The sequence below is a fragment of the Poecilia reticulata genome, linkage group LG10 (genome assembly GCF_000633615.1).
Source record: "Poecilia reticulata strain Guanapo linkage group LG10, Guppy_female_1.0+MT, whole genome shotgun sequence".
In the NCBI taxonomy this organism is placed as follows: Eukaryota; Metazoa; Chordata; class Actinopteri; order Cyprinodontiformes; family Poeciliidae; genus Poecilia; species Poecilia reticulata.
This window is the reverse complement of record NC_024340.1, coordinates 25,929,146-25,944,433: the sequence shown is the minus strand read 5'-3', so window position 1 is coordinate 25,944,433 and position 15,288 is coordinate 25,929,146. Positions and strand designations below refer to the sequence as shown.

General features: G+C 38.4%; 1 protein-coding gene across 5 annotated transcripts in view; it reads right to left on the bottom strand.

Annotated features, from left to right (window-relative positions):
- The window catches only part of LOC103471261 (A disintegrin and metalloproteinase with thrombospondin motifs 2-like), a 128,285-nt gene that overhangs the window by 66,531 nt on the left and 46,466 nt on the right, over positions 1 to 15,288 (bottom strand). For all 5 annotated transcript variants that reach the window (XM_017307183.1, XM_017307184.1, XM_008420140.2 and 2 more), the window contains exon 3: positions 1,347 to 1,521. In XM_017307183.1, the coding sequence (XP_017162672.1) occupies positions 1,347 to 1,521 (175 nt within the window). The remainder of the gene's footprint in view (positions 1 to 1,346; positions 1,522 to 15,288) is intronic.

Here is a 15,288-nt window from a genome sequence, read left to right as displayed (position 1 = left end):
GAACTTAAAATTACCCAAAAAGTGGTGGAAATTATATCTGAAATTGTATTTTCTTCGTCAACATTAAGATGTTAAAGTTAAAGATGAGAAGGAAAAGTTAATTGCAATTATGCAATTGTTGCATATTTGCTAGATGTTGAATAAACATAAGCCACTTTTAATAAAAAATTCAACTTTGCTTTTATGATTATATTTACACCTGGTTTTTTCTAACCACTTTACATATTATGCCTTCTCTCTAATCCTACAGCTGGCATGCTGTGTCAGACCCTTGAATTAATAAACTAAAGTCCCTTCAAGATGTTTCAGCTTTTTCCATYTCAGCAAAAAAATATATAATGCCTATAACTGGTACATTTATTTTAGCTACTGAAGTTGCCATTATCAGTAGACCATGTGTTGCTCCATATGTCACACCTTTCTTGTTGGGAAGTGAATGCACCAGCAGCAGGGTACATTTGAGTACAAGTTTAATTTTGATATCAGCATATGACACACTGTCTTTGCATATCATAGTCTGATAAAAACAAGATATGAGAAAGATAGGGAGGGTGCCATATGTTATTCAGACTGAGTCGAGTGCATCATTGTCAGAAAATGAAGAACTATTAAGATTTGACAATTGTTATGATCCGTGACCCGACTAATTATTTTCTAGCAACAAAGCTAATAACAATGTTTCCAATGTTCCTTTCTTTTATGCAATRAAATACTATGGAAACATGCTTTGTTTTTTGTTTGTTTTTTTTAAATTGAAAAAAATTYGCCTTCCAGGACAATTACGGCACACTATAAGATGAGTGTGTAAATTTAAGTGACGCAAATCACAGCAGGATAGTCAACCAAACTCAGTTTTCACTCGACATGAAATGCCCCAAATGGCCAGACAGAACACGGGCCAAGCAAAATAAAAAAAGTAATTATGACTATATGCGTTACTCAGGAGTCTGGGACTCATTCTCTACTTTGTCCATGTGGCATAAACATTTTGTATTACCAAACATATGGAAAACAATGACCCGTGTTGTTTGTGTCAAACTTTTACGAGCAGAGCTGGCTTTTTAAATGAATCGCTGTTTGCAGCTCAAGTGGCACAGTAGACTTTTAAAATAAAAAATAGCTAAGCAAATAAAATATTTAGAAGTGAAAATACTGATGAGAAAAGCTTTTTTTTTTGGCTGTAATTTGGCAGTTTTTGCACCAACAATGTGGGACTCTGCTATGTCCGCATGGTGTAAGTTCAAGGAGACACGGAAATATGAGAATGGTGCTGAAGCGTGCATGAAGAGCTTTTAGTCAAGGATGTATAAAAGTGGAGGATAGCACCATGGGAACCACAGACTAACCTCTGGAGTGGTAGTCCGCCGCTGGGCTGCTGATGGGCACTTTCTTAACAGCTGACGAGCGATAGATGATGTGTGTCCTCCCTCCTCCTCCGTCCTCCTCTTTTTCTATTACTCCATCGCCCCTTTCCACTGGTTCAATAAAAAACTCCTCTTTCTCTGTCCTGATCATGCCAGCCTGAAAGAAGAAAATGGATAACATAAAGATATAGTGACCTCTGAAACGTGATAAAAAGATGTCAGCAGCTGATGTACTATATGCTTGACTCTCTTCTTACATCGTTCACCTATCTAATCCTTTACAGACAGAAATAGCCCCTTGGTTAATCCTGTTGCTATGTTTGGGCCGTGCTGGAAAGAAAGAGAAAAGAAGAAAGGAAGGTGATGCTTTCTGGGTCCCCTGTGGTGGTCCAGAGTGACACCTGGCATCTAAAACGACCAGCACACAAGAAGGAGATGAGACTATTGCACTCGCATCTTCAGCTAACACATCTTGTCAGGTAATTCCTTTTTTTTTTTTGCTTTTCACACACACATCAGTTGCGCACAAACTCACAAGAAGTTGGTGAAAGGAGGAGCAACGTAAAGAAGGAAGAGATGAGAAGGAGAAAGGAAGCGTGCATACATATAACACATGCGCAAAAAAAAAGGAGTAGCGTGCACAAATATGGGGAAAGCAGACTCTGGGAAAATTGCCCGTCACTCTCTCTTATTCCATCTGTCTGTTTAAGACAACTGGTAATTACCAAGGCAACGCACTGCTGTAGAGGAAAGCCATGGGGGAGATCACACTGAGGATTGAGAGGCTTTTGAAAGGAAGAGAGCAAAAAAGAAAAAAGAGAGCGACTAATAAATGAAAAATGAGAAAACATCAATATGATCAGCACTTGCTTGTCTGCTTCTGCTTTGACATGTATGAAGGGAATGATGAGCAAGTTAAAGAGAACAAAATGAACAGTGTGAGGAATATGCAGGATGCACTGCAGAGGAATGTACATTGTAAAGCTGSGTGTGCTTATGCTGCTGCACTGAATATGGCCCAAATAAACTCACTTCTAGAAAATTTTATTGTTATAAAGTAGATGAAATTCAGAGCTGCAGAGTGGCGTGCAACAGGTGCACAATTTTACATCAACCAGAAATAGAATATGTAGCTTGTTTTTAAAACAACTCAGAAATACAAGATAGTGAATGGAAAAAATAATATGCTTGGCTTGAAGGGTAGCAACAAAGCAATTTTTTTCCTCTCTGAATTTTGGTATCAACAGTTGTAAAAAAAATAAGACTTCGTAGGTGATATTAAGTCATAACCATAATAGATCTCTCTTGTTAAATCGTAACTTAACTGTGATTAAATAATGATTTTAAAATCAGTTTCACTAACATTGCTGAATATTACCTCTAAAATTAAGAAGTCTGAACTGTTTTGGTTCAAAGGATCATAATTATTACAGTAAAAGAGTCAAGAGATCTTCTGTAATATAGTCTGCTGAAAGAAATTCTCTCCGTCTGCAGGCTGTACAATGACCGTGAAGGAAATTTTATATTGTGCATTTGTTTTATATTTATATTAATAAAATATTTTTTTAACTCAGTTTTAATTAAAATTCCTTAAACAGGAGTGCCACGTGGCTCACAGATACTACAGAGACTACATTCCTCGACGCAGTTGCAAAACTTGTAGTGTTGATTTAGTTTTTCAGTTTTACTAACTCTGAGTTGGTGGGTGATGATTTCGGAGTTGCTTCAACACTTGTTCTGATCAGGAAGCTCTGTGAGTGTCGTCAATCAAGCAGGTTAAATATTAATCCCTGTAGTTGAGATAAATTCACTCCAGGTGAAATGATCACAGCATCCGGTTCGTTGACGGTTGCATCTGCTTCCTTGTTAACAAGTTTGTGGTTGACCATTTTCATGCTTGTAAAGTTTTTGGAAAGCAATGAAAAAGATGTTAAAGCAGATAGTCTTGATTTGTAAACCCTTCACGCACATCGCACACACAAACATCACCCACAAAGTTATTTTCTTAGGGTAGACATTGGGCCTCATCTTTTTGTTATCAATCATTTTAGTTAGCCATGTACCGTTGTTCTTTTAGTGATCAGTCTATTCTTTTTATTTTAGTTTTTGTGTTCATTATAGTACATTATGTGTTCAATATAACACAATTAACACCATTAAGAGAGCACTTAAGTGGTGCCATAAAACAAATAAAATATCTACCTACCTACCGTTTTCTTTCCTTTGACAAACCACTGACCTATACTCCAGTAACCTCACCCACTACACACAGACACACTTTTGTTTCACCATCCCCGTCTTCCCTCTGCTCACATCTTGCTATTTCATAGAGTCATGGTGCGGCATTACTATCGGATCTGATGGATCTGAGATGGTGCATGCATTCCAACCCCAGAATACCAAGCAGAAGGCAGAGGAGAGCCCGTCAAAGAAAAAAGATGACATGTGGGACCAGGAGACATGGCTGGATCGATCCGAACAGGCATAGTCGGGRTGGGAGGGTTACGCAGAGAGGGACTGGGCGTGTGAGAGGGAAAAAAACGGACAAGTTCTTTAAAAAAAAAAAAAAAAGTGACGTGAATAAAGCATCAAAGGCTGTGCTCACATTTACAYAGTGGGAAGAATTGTCTTCATCTCTTCTAAAACAGCAGCAGCCAAGTGCTAGGCAAGAGGATTATGGAGATGCTTGTGCAAACATTGTGTCCAGGAAAAGTGAGAGGAAATCAGACTCATTGGCAGAACACTAGCAGCTATCACAGGCCAACACAAGCAGGGTCATGGATGRAATTGATATAAGGAGAATCACGTCAGCTCATTTGCAAATGAAAATCTGAAAAATGTGGCTCSCATTCATGTTATCTTTTCTCCGATACCTCGAAATAAAAATAAGAAAGATGGAAAAACACAAATTTGAGTTCTACGAGTAATTCAGTCTCGATATACAGTTCTATAAATGCCTTGGAGCGTYGYAGGAGAACATGAAAGAATAAGCAGCGTCATRAAGGTCTAGAAACATAGCAGACAGGTCAAGTAGAATGTTGTCTTAAAGTTTATAACAAGATTCGGTTTTAAAGGTTCCTCAGAACACCGATAACACCATTAGAATAGAATATAAGGGGCATGACTCCAGGTTTTACTTTGAGAAACGTTGTCAAAAACTCAGAGACTTCATCACTGGAGACGCGTCAACAAAAATGTTACAGTTCCACTGGAAATCGGCTCCATGTGAACGAGGCCGTCTAGTTTTAACTGCAGCCGAACGAGGCTCCACGACAAGTTGACCCTGCATGTCGCACTTTCATAACCATGCATCATTTTACTTTCACCTCACAATACTACATCCTATCAGATCTCATTGAAACAGATTTATGTATGTCTTGCTGCTTTAATCGCTATTAACTGATGCTAAATCCCTTCATTTACAAACTAACCACTGTACTTTTTCTTTAATCAAAATTGATCTTTTAACAAATGTACTACTTAAATTTGAACAATCTCACAAATATTTAAATAGCCTTGATCTAATTGACGTGTTCGTGCTTTTCCTCTGGATTTTACCTCTGTAAAATTTACATACATATTCCTAACAAATAATGCAATATTCACAAATAATCATTCAACAATGGTGGTTATTGAATGATGAGCCAAGTGGTTCTTCTCATATGAGTTTTTTCTGATTCCTTCTGTGTAGTTGTCAGATTTTTAGTTTAATCACTCTCTTCTTTAAGGAGTGCTACAGCTTCAGATGCCTCTGACTGCTACTCTCTTATTACTCTAAATTCATTGTGCTCCTCTGGGCGATGAGTCGGAAGATGTTTTATTAAGTTTGACATGTTAAGATTTAGCTTATTAGCTTCATTTCCCTCATGAGCCACTAAAATCTAACGCAATCAGTCTCTACACTATATCTTCATCTAAAAGCATTTTGTCAGGCTAGTCTATGAATATGTTTCTCCCAGACTGAAATGTAATTCCTGGCTATGAGAAGATTTCAGTAACTGATCGAAACTACAGTGAGGAAGAGATTCCCCAGATGTCATATTTTTTTACATTAGTATCCATGTTTTTTTCTTCTTCTTCTTCTTTGTACATTTCAAGATAACATTTTAAATTCTTCTTACGATGGTGGAAAAAAAAAATCTATTTTCCTGAACTTCAGATTTCAGTGTAGAAAGGTGAAGTCAGTATGAACTCAAAACTCTGATGAAGTAAAGCTTTGGCTTTTTGTTTGGGGATGTCATGGTTCTGCAAAAGTAATCAAATATACTCCTTTAACTATTCCACATTSTCTGTTGTTGAAACCACAAACTTTAAAGTATTTTGGGGGGGATTTTATATGACAGAGAAACACAAAGTAATAAAGGATCTTTAAGTAGAAAAAAAAAAGGAAACGGTTTAGAAAATTTTTTACAAACGAGACTTTGAAAATCGTGGAATAGCTATGTTTAAAGCTCTTTGTAGAACCACCCTTTGATGCTATAGCAGGTTTAAGTCTTGTGGTATGTCTGTGTCAGCACTGCAAGTCTAGAAATTTATTTTATTCCTAAAGGTTTATTTGCAGTCAGATTGAACTAAGGGCATATTCATGACACTTTGTTCACTAATGTTCTCTAACAAACCTCTGAAGCCTTCACACAATAGCTGCATTTTAATGATATCACATTATATACAACTGAACCCTTTTTAATTATTAATTGAGGTGAATGCGTGTGGTGAAACTGGACTTTATTTATTAGAGGTGTAACAAGATCTCGCATTATTAAAACATTACATTACTCCTCATTAAGGTGACAGAAATCATCTGAGCACGAGTCAATTGCAGTCAGTGTAGCTTTGCCTGATGAAGTTGTAATAGAAGATCCCCAAACTGCACCTAAAATAATTTGTTTGGCACCATTTTTGGATCCTGCTGGGAACTATAAGCGTCAACAGAGTGACAGAAAAGGCGCAAGCAAAGTTTAAGTTCCCCAAGTTGTTCAGACTTTGAAAACAGGCAAATACAGACTTGGATAGTGGTGCAACATTTGTGCACTCATATGCGAGTAGTTTTCATGCGTCAGTAATTTCAACATCGATCAGAAACCRTTATAAAAACCGTGACAAACAAAAAAAAGTATGCGCATGTTTTTTTTTGGTGTCATTTTACTTTTATATCATATTTAGCTCAAACTCTCTTCCAAAGGCTACTGACCGTGCTTGAGCAAGGATGCTAAACACAGAGTGTCCACTTACCCACTGTTGGATACTGTTTTCTCAAAACCACACTCAGCCCTATTTGAAGCTTTGTGAGAAGTAACTTGAGACCAGGGCAAGAGACCAGAGGGGCACACGAGGCAGATGAGTAGCAGAAAAACAGCACTGGAGCGGAGGAACGGATGTTGTGGTCAGGATCAAAGTCACGCCCAGTCAGAGCCCTTCTGTTCAGTCCAGCTCAGGCTGCATGGATGTGCACGTTTGATCCATTGTCCCTGCATGTCACTGTGTACGTTTGATCCAATTCATAACCCTGCTAACTGCTGGCAAACACACACCGTTGTATACGTGCATCAGCAGGCAGGCAGGGCAAGCGCAGTCACACAAACACACTTCTGTGCACAAATATAGCTTTGATAGTGACTCACTCCTACTGTGTAACCCTCCATTCATTCAGCATTTGAGTCATAACAGAATCAGCCTCGTACAATAGTGAGTCTGATTAAGAAAATTAGGCACACTTCAACGAGCGAGATTAAGACGTATTTTACTTCATYGCATCAGTAGCAAATTGCTATTTCGTGCAAACAGAAATTAGCCTCAATATGACAAGTTTTGTGTTCAGATTACACACAAAAATTAGCATAAAATTTATGCTCTATAAGTATAGTTTCTAAAGTCTTTCGAGAATGTATACTCTCTGCTACTCTCYGYAAATTAGAAAGCATAAGAATACAGAAATCTAACCTTAATCATATAATTGAAAGTTTGTCTACATTATGTTTCACTACGAAAACGATACATGTGTTTTTGCCTTTGTGATGACMTGTCCTTTGCCTATGCCTACATTATATATTGCACTAAAAATGGCTTGGAGAGGTTTTGTGCAATAGACTTAATAGAAAATAGCTTTATGCAAAGTGCAAATGGTGTAAAGGTTTATGAAATTGTTTGCATGAGCTGCTGGGAAGATTTTGATAATTGGAGTTGTTTTAAAAAAGTTGAAATACACTTTGCTCCAGCTTTGACYTGCCTTACTGCTCATAACTCCTTGAAACAATTCAACTTCAGGATAACCATCCATTTAGCAACTAAAAAAATAGGGCTGACTGCAGAGTTAGACTACTGTTTTGCTTTTTGTCTCTCTGTGGACACCATAGCTYTTTTCTTGTTTCTGTCAGCCAATCAGAAAACACTTTGAGCTTTTTTTTCCCAGTTGCCTTTACCTGCTGTAACACTGTCAGACTGCATCTTGTTTAAAAATCAGATTATTTTTCTACCAGTAATCTTTCTTTGTAGCTCACTGCAATTAAAATTTAATTAAACTTGGAAGCAGTGAAGACAATGTGAGACTCCAAAAAAGACCAGACCATTCAAGGATTTAGTTAAATCCAGGCTTTCACCTTTCTTTGTGTTCAACCAAGGTTTGGTTCTTGGGTTCATATTGCGGTCAATGGGTGGTTTCAACACTGGTATTTTTGGTTTTGCTAAATTGACAATAATTTCAGACAAAAATAGAAAATGTCAGGTTTTAGAATGAAAAGCAGCTTTTTACTCTCTTTCACCAAAAAAAAAAAAAAAAATTTATGTCAAGTGTGTGAGAGTGACTAGACTTCAGAAAAAAATCATTTTTCCTCTGTTCTCTGTAAGATATGAAAGCTATCCACAGGTTTTACATCTGTGAGTGGTGTAAGCCAGATTTCAGGGCGATTTAAGCCAAAGAGGACTTAGTGATGCGCGCTCATCGCCGTCACCACGCTCAGCTCATTACGCAGAGTGGTCTCCATAAATCTTCTCTCAAGAAAACAACTGGGAACAAAAAATAACTCATCGTTCTCATATAAATACACACGCGCGACATCCCCGTCCTGGCCACTCTGTATTTTTCTGATTTTGTGACTGCTCCTCATATGACCTACATTTCTGATCCAGGTATTTCAACAAATAAACACACTCTCTATTCTGTGTTTCTCACAGACACTGACATAAATACTAAATGACCTGACATTTTAACCTTCAGTCTAACAGAAATGAGATCCCCCTCAATGAATAAAAACAAAAGAACTCAACATTAAATGTGCGGCACATGAAGGAAACGGCGTTCCCGCTTGAAGTTCCACCATAACTTCAATTTTAAACAGATCTTTCTGCAGAAAGGTGTTCCTCCTCCTCCATGGTGTGAACGCATGCATTCGAATGAGTGGATTCATGAGGTGCATAAATATTTCCTGGGAAATTTGAATCTAACAAGGACGGTTGCATCAAACAACTTTTTATTTGGTTGTGGATATACTAGAAACTGCTATTAAAATATATCTCATAAAGCTACGCCTATATGCTGTGGTGCATCCAACCATACAGATGCAGTCGAAATCACTGCACAAATAAGCATAATTTAAGATAAAAATAACACTGTTAGCTAGATCTAATTATTTAAAACCGTACAAGTCACTGAAAATTGTCTAGTACATGTTAATTAGAATGAAAGCTTACTGTGAGTTTAAGTTTTTCAACTATGAACTCTTATAAAAGCTTAACTTGAGAACAATTTCTACCCTTCAAAATCTACTTAAAACTGTCTTCGTATATTTTCGCAATATATTCTGCATTCTTCTTAGCTTTTCTATGATTCTGTCGAATGTTTTAAAAATGTTTTTTGCACTTCAGTTAGTATTCCTTTCCACCTTACACCATCTTTTACATTATTTATTTCATACTGCAACAGGTGGAGCGGCTGCAAATAAATAACTCTGAAGACGAATCCAGGAATTGGGTAAAATAAAAAAAGCAAAGAAAACAAAGAGCACGATCCAAGTCTAAGAATAGCTGTTGTACGCCAAACCTGGTTAGTGTGACAACTCGATCTGTGGAAATTTCAGCTCCCAGTGAGAGCGCTGACAGACAGAAACGTAGTTGATAACAGTCTGGCAGACAGAACGCCAGACAGTCAGTTTGGGTCGCCTCAGTATCCCATTCTCGCCTTTTCTCTCTCTGTCTCTGTCTCAAAATTCCCATTGTTATTAAGAAGGACAGAAGCTCCCTCCCTCTGTTTTATTTCCAGAGATTATGAATCAGCAAAAACAAAAAAAAACAAAACCAAACACAAAACAGAGGAGTGAAAGTGGGCAAAAGCAAATACGATCTAAAGGGAAGGGATCGAATATGATACGACGTCGGGGTTACAGTGGAAATGATTCAATTTGTATCATTAAAATGGTCAATTACACACAGGTGGGCTCTATTTATAGCATATAGGTGACTTCAGAATTCCCAGTTCATTACTCGCTTGCTGATCAGTCGCAAAAAATCCCAATCAAATCACTGAAGTTTAAAGTTGTAACGCGAGAGAATGTTGAAATGTTTAAGGGGAAAGTGGACGCTTTTACAAGGCACTAAGCAAAGATAAATAAGCAGTGATTTAACTAAGAGAGAAAAAAAAACATGAGAGAATTATAATTATGTTTATACATTTTCTTGGTGATCAGCTTTCCCAAAGAGCCAGATGCTCTTGGCCTGACCAATATGGAGGAGCCTGGTCAAGTCTAGAGATTGTGAATATGTTTTAGTTCAGGAAAGCATTTTCATCTTTTATTGCCCACACCGATTCTCAGCATTGTTTCAATGCAGACTCCAAAATGTTTTCTTTGAAGAGATGCCCTATAGGTCCTACCTGCTCCAATGCAAGCACCCTCTCTTTCTCACACACACACACACGCACCCACACACAAACAAAGCACCCATCAATCCTTTTTACCAGCCCAGCCGTGTCATCGATCAGGATCTGCGAGTGTGTGTGTGTATTTTAGCGTGCTCACATATGAGTGTGTGGTCTTCCAGATTGATAAATGACCACGATTAGTGGCGACTGACCACTCTATGATTGCAATCCAAGTCCCGCGGAACAGCTGTTCTCAGAGCAGCGCAGTCTGGAGCAGTCTGTAATTAATACAACAGCACTTTAATGAATTACAAATCTACCACAGGCCTGGGATCGGCCGTCGAGTAATAATGACACAACTGTACCTGTAAACTCAGAGGAAGTCAGAGGAAACCCAGGTGGTGTTTGTTCTGTCAAGCGATCTCAAACAGTAAAATACGAGGGCTTTAGCACTTTCAGGTTTTTGTAAATGTAATCAGTTTTAGATATTAATATGATCGATCAGCATGGTTCACGGGAAGAAGCTTAACATCATTTTTCAATGAATAGAATCCACCTTTTTGCCATTTTTCTGGGAAGCTCTTTGTCTCTGCCCTCAAATGTCAATTATGCTTCCACCCTCCTGACCTATCTACCCCTCCCCTCCTGCTAAAAATCCCTCACACGTGTGCAAATACATTGCGACACATCTGCACACTCACGCACACACGTACACACACAACACACACACACACACACACACACACACACACACACACACACACACACACACTGATCCACACCCATCCTCAACCTTATCTCTACTCTATCTCCATATCTCCAAATCTATTGGGTATACCTGTAACCTAGCAACAGAGCAGAGTGAAGAGATCCACCCCTACCTGCTCGCCACACTGACAGCTGGACTCGGCAGCCAATCGGGCTGCTTCAGAGCAACAGCAAGAGCCAATCGAATGTCTGCTTTATCAGGGAGTTGCTGCCTTGTTCTCCACCTTTCTGACCCCTCATGTGAGGGAAGAACAGGCGTCTGCATGCGCATGTAAAATGAACACACCACCTCAACCACACACAAAGCACACACACTTCGGTCTGTTAAGGTTATTGGTCTAACTTGACGATTGATTACATAGCAACCGATCAATTTTAAAACCAGAGACTTGATGATGAGATGACGTGTCACATGGAAAAGTACAAATGTTGGGAGCTTTCTGAATAGAAGAAAACTGTATCAGACAGGTAGTTTCTTTTCCCAGTTACACTGAAGTCTTCTTCTTTGTGGCCAAAGAAGAAGACACATTTCTTCTAATTAATCCATAGTTAATTAATGGATTAACTATCCATTAATTTTTATTTCAATCTAAAAAACTGGGATAAACTTTTACGTCCAAGTCAACTTATATGATATATAATTCATATGTTTTATGGTAGAAGATYAGTGCAGAAAAAAAATTGACCTATCAAGTAAATGTTGGAAGCCTAAACAGTTGATGTTAGAAAGTAGGTAGCCAGTCTGAAGTTTTTCATTTATTTTACACATGATAATGGCAGCTATTCGCATCACCAATTTGTCATTTTGTACTGTTATAGCTTTGGTACCCAGTAAAAGTTGGTTTTGGACAGGGGGGYCATCTGAAATCTGAATGTTTGCACCGATCACACGTTATTAGGAGTACATACAAATGCATATATGTAGGTTGTTTAATGTTCTTGTAGTTTGTTGCATAGAAACTACGATATACAGCTTTAGCAAACTGCCATAAGGATGCTCAGGATAACTTTATCTTGATTAACATCCATAATTGGTCATAATTTGTTAAATGCCACAGGTGCAAACAAGGATCACAATTAAAATAATTGGAAATATAATATGGTACAAGTATACAGACAAAGTACAAAATAAATTACTTTAACAAAGCATGGATTGTGGTCTTGTGGTAGCCAAGGAAAAACAAGCTTTAGACATTTGACTTTATCTGCTTCAGCTACCACAAATTGCTAACTGCTAGCACACAGAAACACTGGGTGTTTTAAACTCAAATTACCATGACAGGAACCTGTTATTCTTTTTTTTTTTTACCTTATATAGGACTGTTTTAACATTATCAGCAGGTGTTATGCCACATGTGTCAGGCTGGTGTGAAACAGTTTTTCCTCAACTTTCTGTCCCTTCCCTTTGCCTCTCACTCCTTTTATTTTCACATTCCTGCTCCTCTCCACTGGAAACTGTCAAAACCAGTGGAAGGTGGTGGGAGTAAGGTAGCGAGTGAGAGAGATGATCTCCCTCTCACTGTGTCGGCAGCTCAAATCACACTGCTTCTAAGGAGGGCGATCAAAGCACGAAAACTGTAAGGATTAATTAGACTCCTGGTGGATGGAAGACAGTGGAAAAATAAACCGAAAAAGAAGGGAAGTCATCTTGGCTTTTAGAAGTTTACACAAGTGTACATTTTCCAGTCRTACAATCAGACACACGTCAAAGACAAGACTGACATTTTTTTTTCCTCCACAAAAATGCATTTGCATTTCCAAAAAGGGAATTAAAATGCATCCGAGGTCTTAACGTAGAATTCAAAAAATTCAAAGTATGTAGTCAAGTTGAGCTCTATCTGGACCACTGTGTGTGTATGTACTTATGCACAGTAGGCCTGTCTGTCAGTGCTACAGAAAAGTAAAAGCCGATTGTCTGCTTGATGTGTGTGGCCACCCTCTACAGAAATGTGTTAAACACCAGCAGCTGCGTCTTTACTTTTTTCATTCAGAATTTTAGAAATGACTGTAGAATTCCTGATGTTTTTTTTATATATATACATTATAGGGTTTCTAAAAATGATCTCAACGTTGGACAAACAATGAACATTTTGCAATCAAAGAACATGCCAATATAGCCTTTCCACTTTTTAACCTGAGAAGTCTTATTTATGTTAGCTAACTTGAAAATAAGATCCTGAAATAATAATTTTACGACTTTTGTTCTGGCAAAACTGTATTATTCAATGTATGAATTGTATATTTGGTTGGAAAGGGTCAAAGCGGACAGAATCTAAGACGAACCAATAAAAAATAAAAATAAAACAGAGCTTCTGTATCCAAATCCAGAACCCTTCAGCTTTGACTGTGCTAATCTCTCCTCTACCCATATATCCACAAAGACAAATTTTGACTTTTAAGCAGCTCTGCAGCTAAATCACACAGGAATYGACTGCTCAGTAAACACTACTGTATTGCTGCTGTTACTACACCTAATATGTTTTCCACCACACAAATGGAGTGCTAGCAGTGTTACACTCATAAGTTGGCTAATGGTAACTGAACAGATGTATTCTGGGGGAAAAAAAAGGTCTTCACTCTTAAGCCAATGCTTGTTGATTCAAAAACCACAGTATTAATTTTGCTATAGTTTAAGCATCTACATGTACTTATTTGATTAATTTGACCAAAGTTATTATTTTATTGACTTATTTAAACACTCTAACCTCTGCACATAATAAGCTGGATGGATGGATGGATGGATGGATGGATGGATGGATGGATGGATGGATGGATGGATGGATGGATGGATGGATGGATGGATGGATTTGCAATATTGTATGACAGGCTTGATTTGTAAAGGTAACAGTTGTGAATGTACTTCATTCAGTATTGAAAATGGTCTTACAGTATGCACAATTATTAAATGTCATCCTATCGTCTGCCATCCATCCATCCATCCATCCATCCATCCATCCATCCATCCATCCATCCATCCATCCATCCATCCATCCATCCATCCATCCATCCATCATGAATGGATAGATCCATTCATGATGGATGGATCTATCCATGGGAAGAAATGGAGAATCTTGAGAGAACCTACACATGCACTCGGAGAACATAGAAACTCCAGGCAGAAAGATCCCACACTAAGATTTAAACCAAAGACCTTCTTGATGGAAGGCAACGTTGCTACGACCTGCACCACTGTACATCCCGCTCAACAGTCCTAATGATCTTAATACAGCATTCTGGTGTAAAATGGTAAACTACCAGTTATTTTTCTTCATGTTTCTGGATGTTTCTTACGGTCTTACAAAGCTACACATGTGCTGTGTGACGCTCTCATGGTCACATTAAGCAAAAACTTGACAAACACACACAAGGTGTAAGCAAACACCAAATCTGACAGACAAGGTGTGTTTGTCAGATTAAGCCATTTTGTTGCTCAAATGGCTTAATCTGATTTGTAAAAAAAATAAAATTATATATATATATTTTTTTTTTTCTTACATTTATTAAAAAATAAACATGTCAAAGCACTATTTTCAGGTGTGCCCTTTAAAGAGACTACCAGCAGAGGGCAACCATGGAACTGCAGGTCCACCTAATCTGGGCGGTGATGTTTGCAAGGACTGTCTAGTAGGAAGAACAGGGAGAAGAAGACAGAGTCGAGGGGAAGAGGCAGAATGTGTGTGGGAGAGAAAAAACACTAAACAGAAGGTGAGGCGAGACAACTGAGTGGGGGGGCCATGAGACTGAGAAGTACTCAGAAAGTGTGTTTGTGTATGAGTGAGCGAGCAGGAAGCTTATGTGAGATCTTGCATAAGCACAGGTGTCAGCAGGTGCATGCTAGCACTAACACAACGTGGTGTATTGGCATTTATGCGCGTGTTTGTGTGTGTGCGTGCGTGTGCGTGTGTGTGTGAATGAGAGAGAGAGAATACTTGTGTGCCTAAAGACAACCTGCTCCCTCATTACCCTGTTTCCTCCAGTCCAGTGCTAATGAGGAACCTCACCATCGCTGTTATAAGCAAGGTCAAGCCTAGGYCACAACACAGAGACAAACACACAAGCATGCAAGGTTTGAAACTCGACCTGATTGCGACTGTGTATGCTAGATAAAAACCAACAATCCATTTTGCAAAACAGGTAGAGCACCAAGAAAGGTAAAATATCCCATCTGTAGTTTAAATGGGACCTAAAAATTCAGTGCAGAAAACAAAGAGGAGGGATGGTCCATTAAAAGCAGAGTAAAACAGAAAACGTGGAACAGACAAAAAATAAATAAAAATGGGATGAAGGGCCCACGAATTGGAGTGG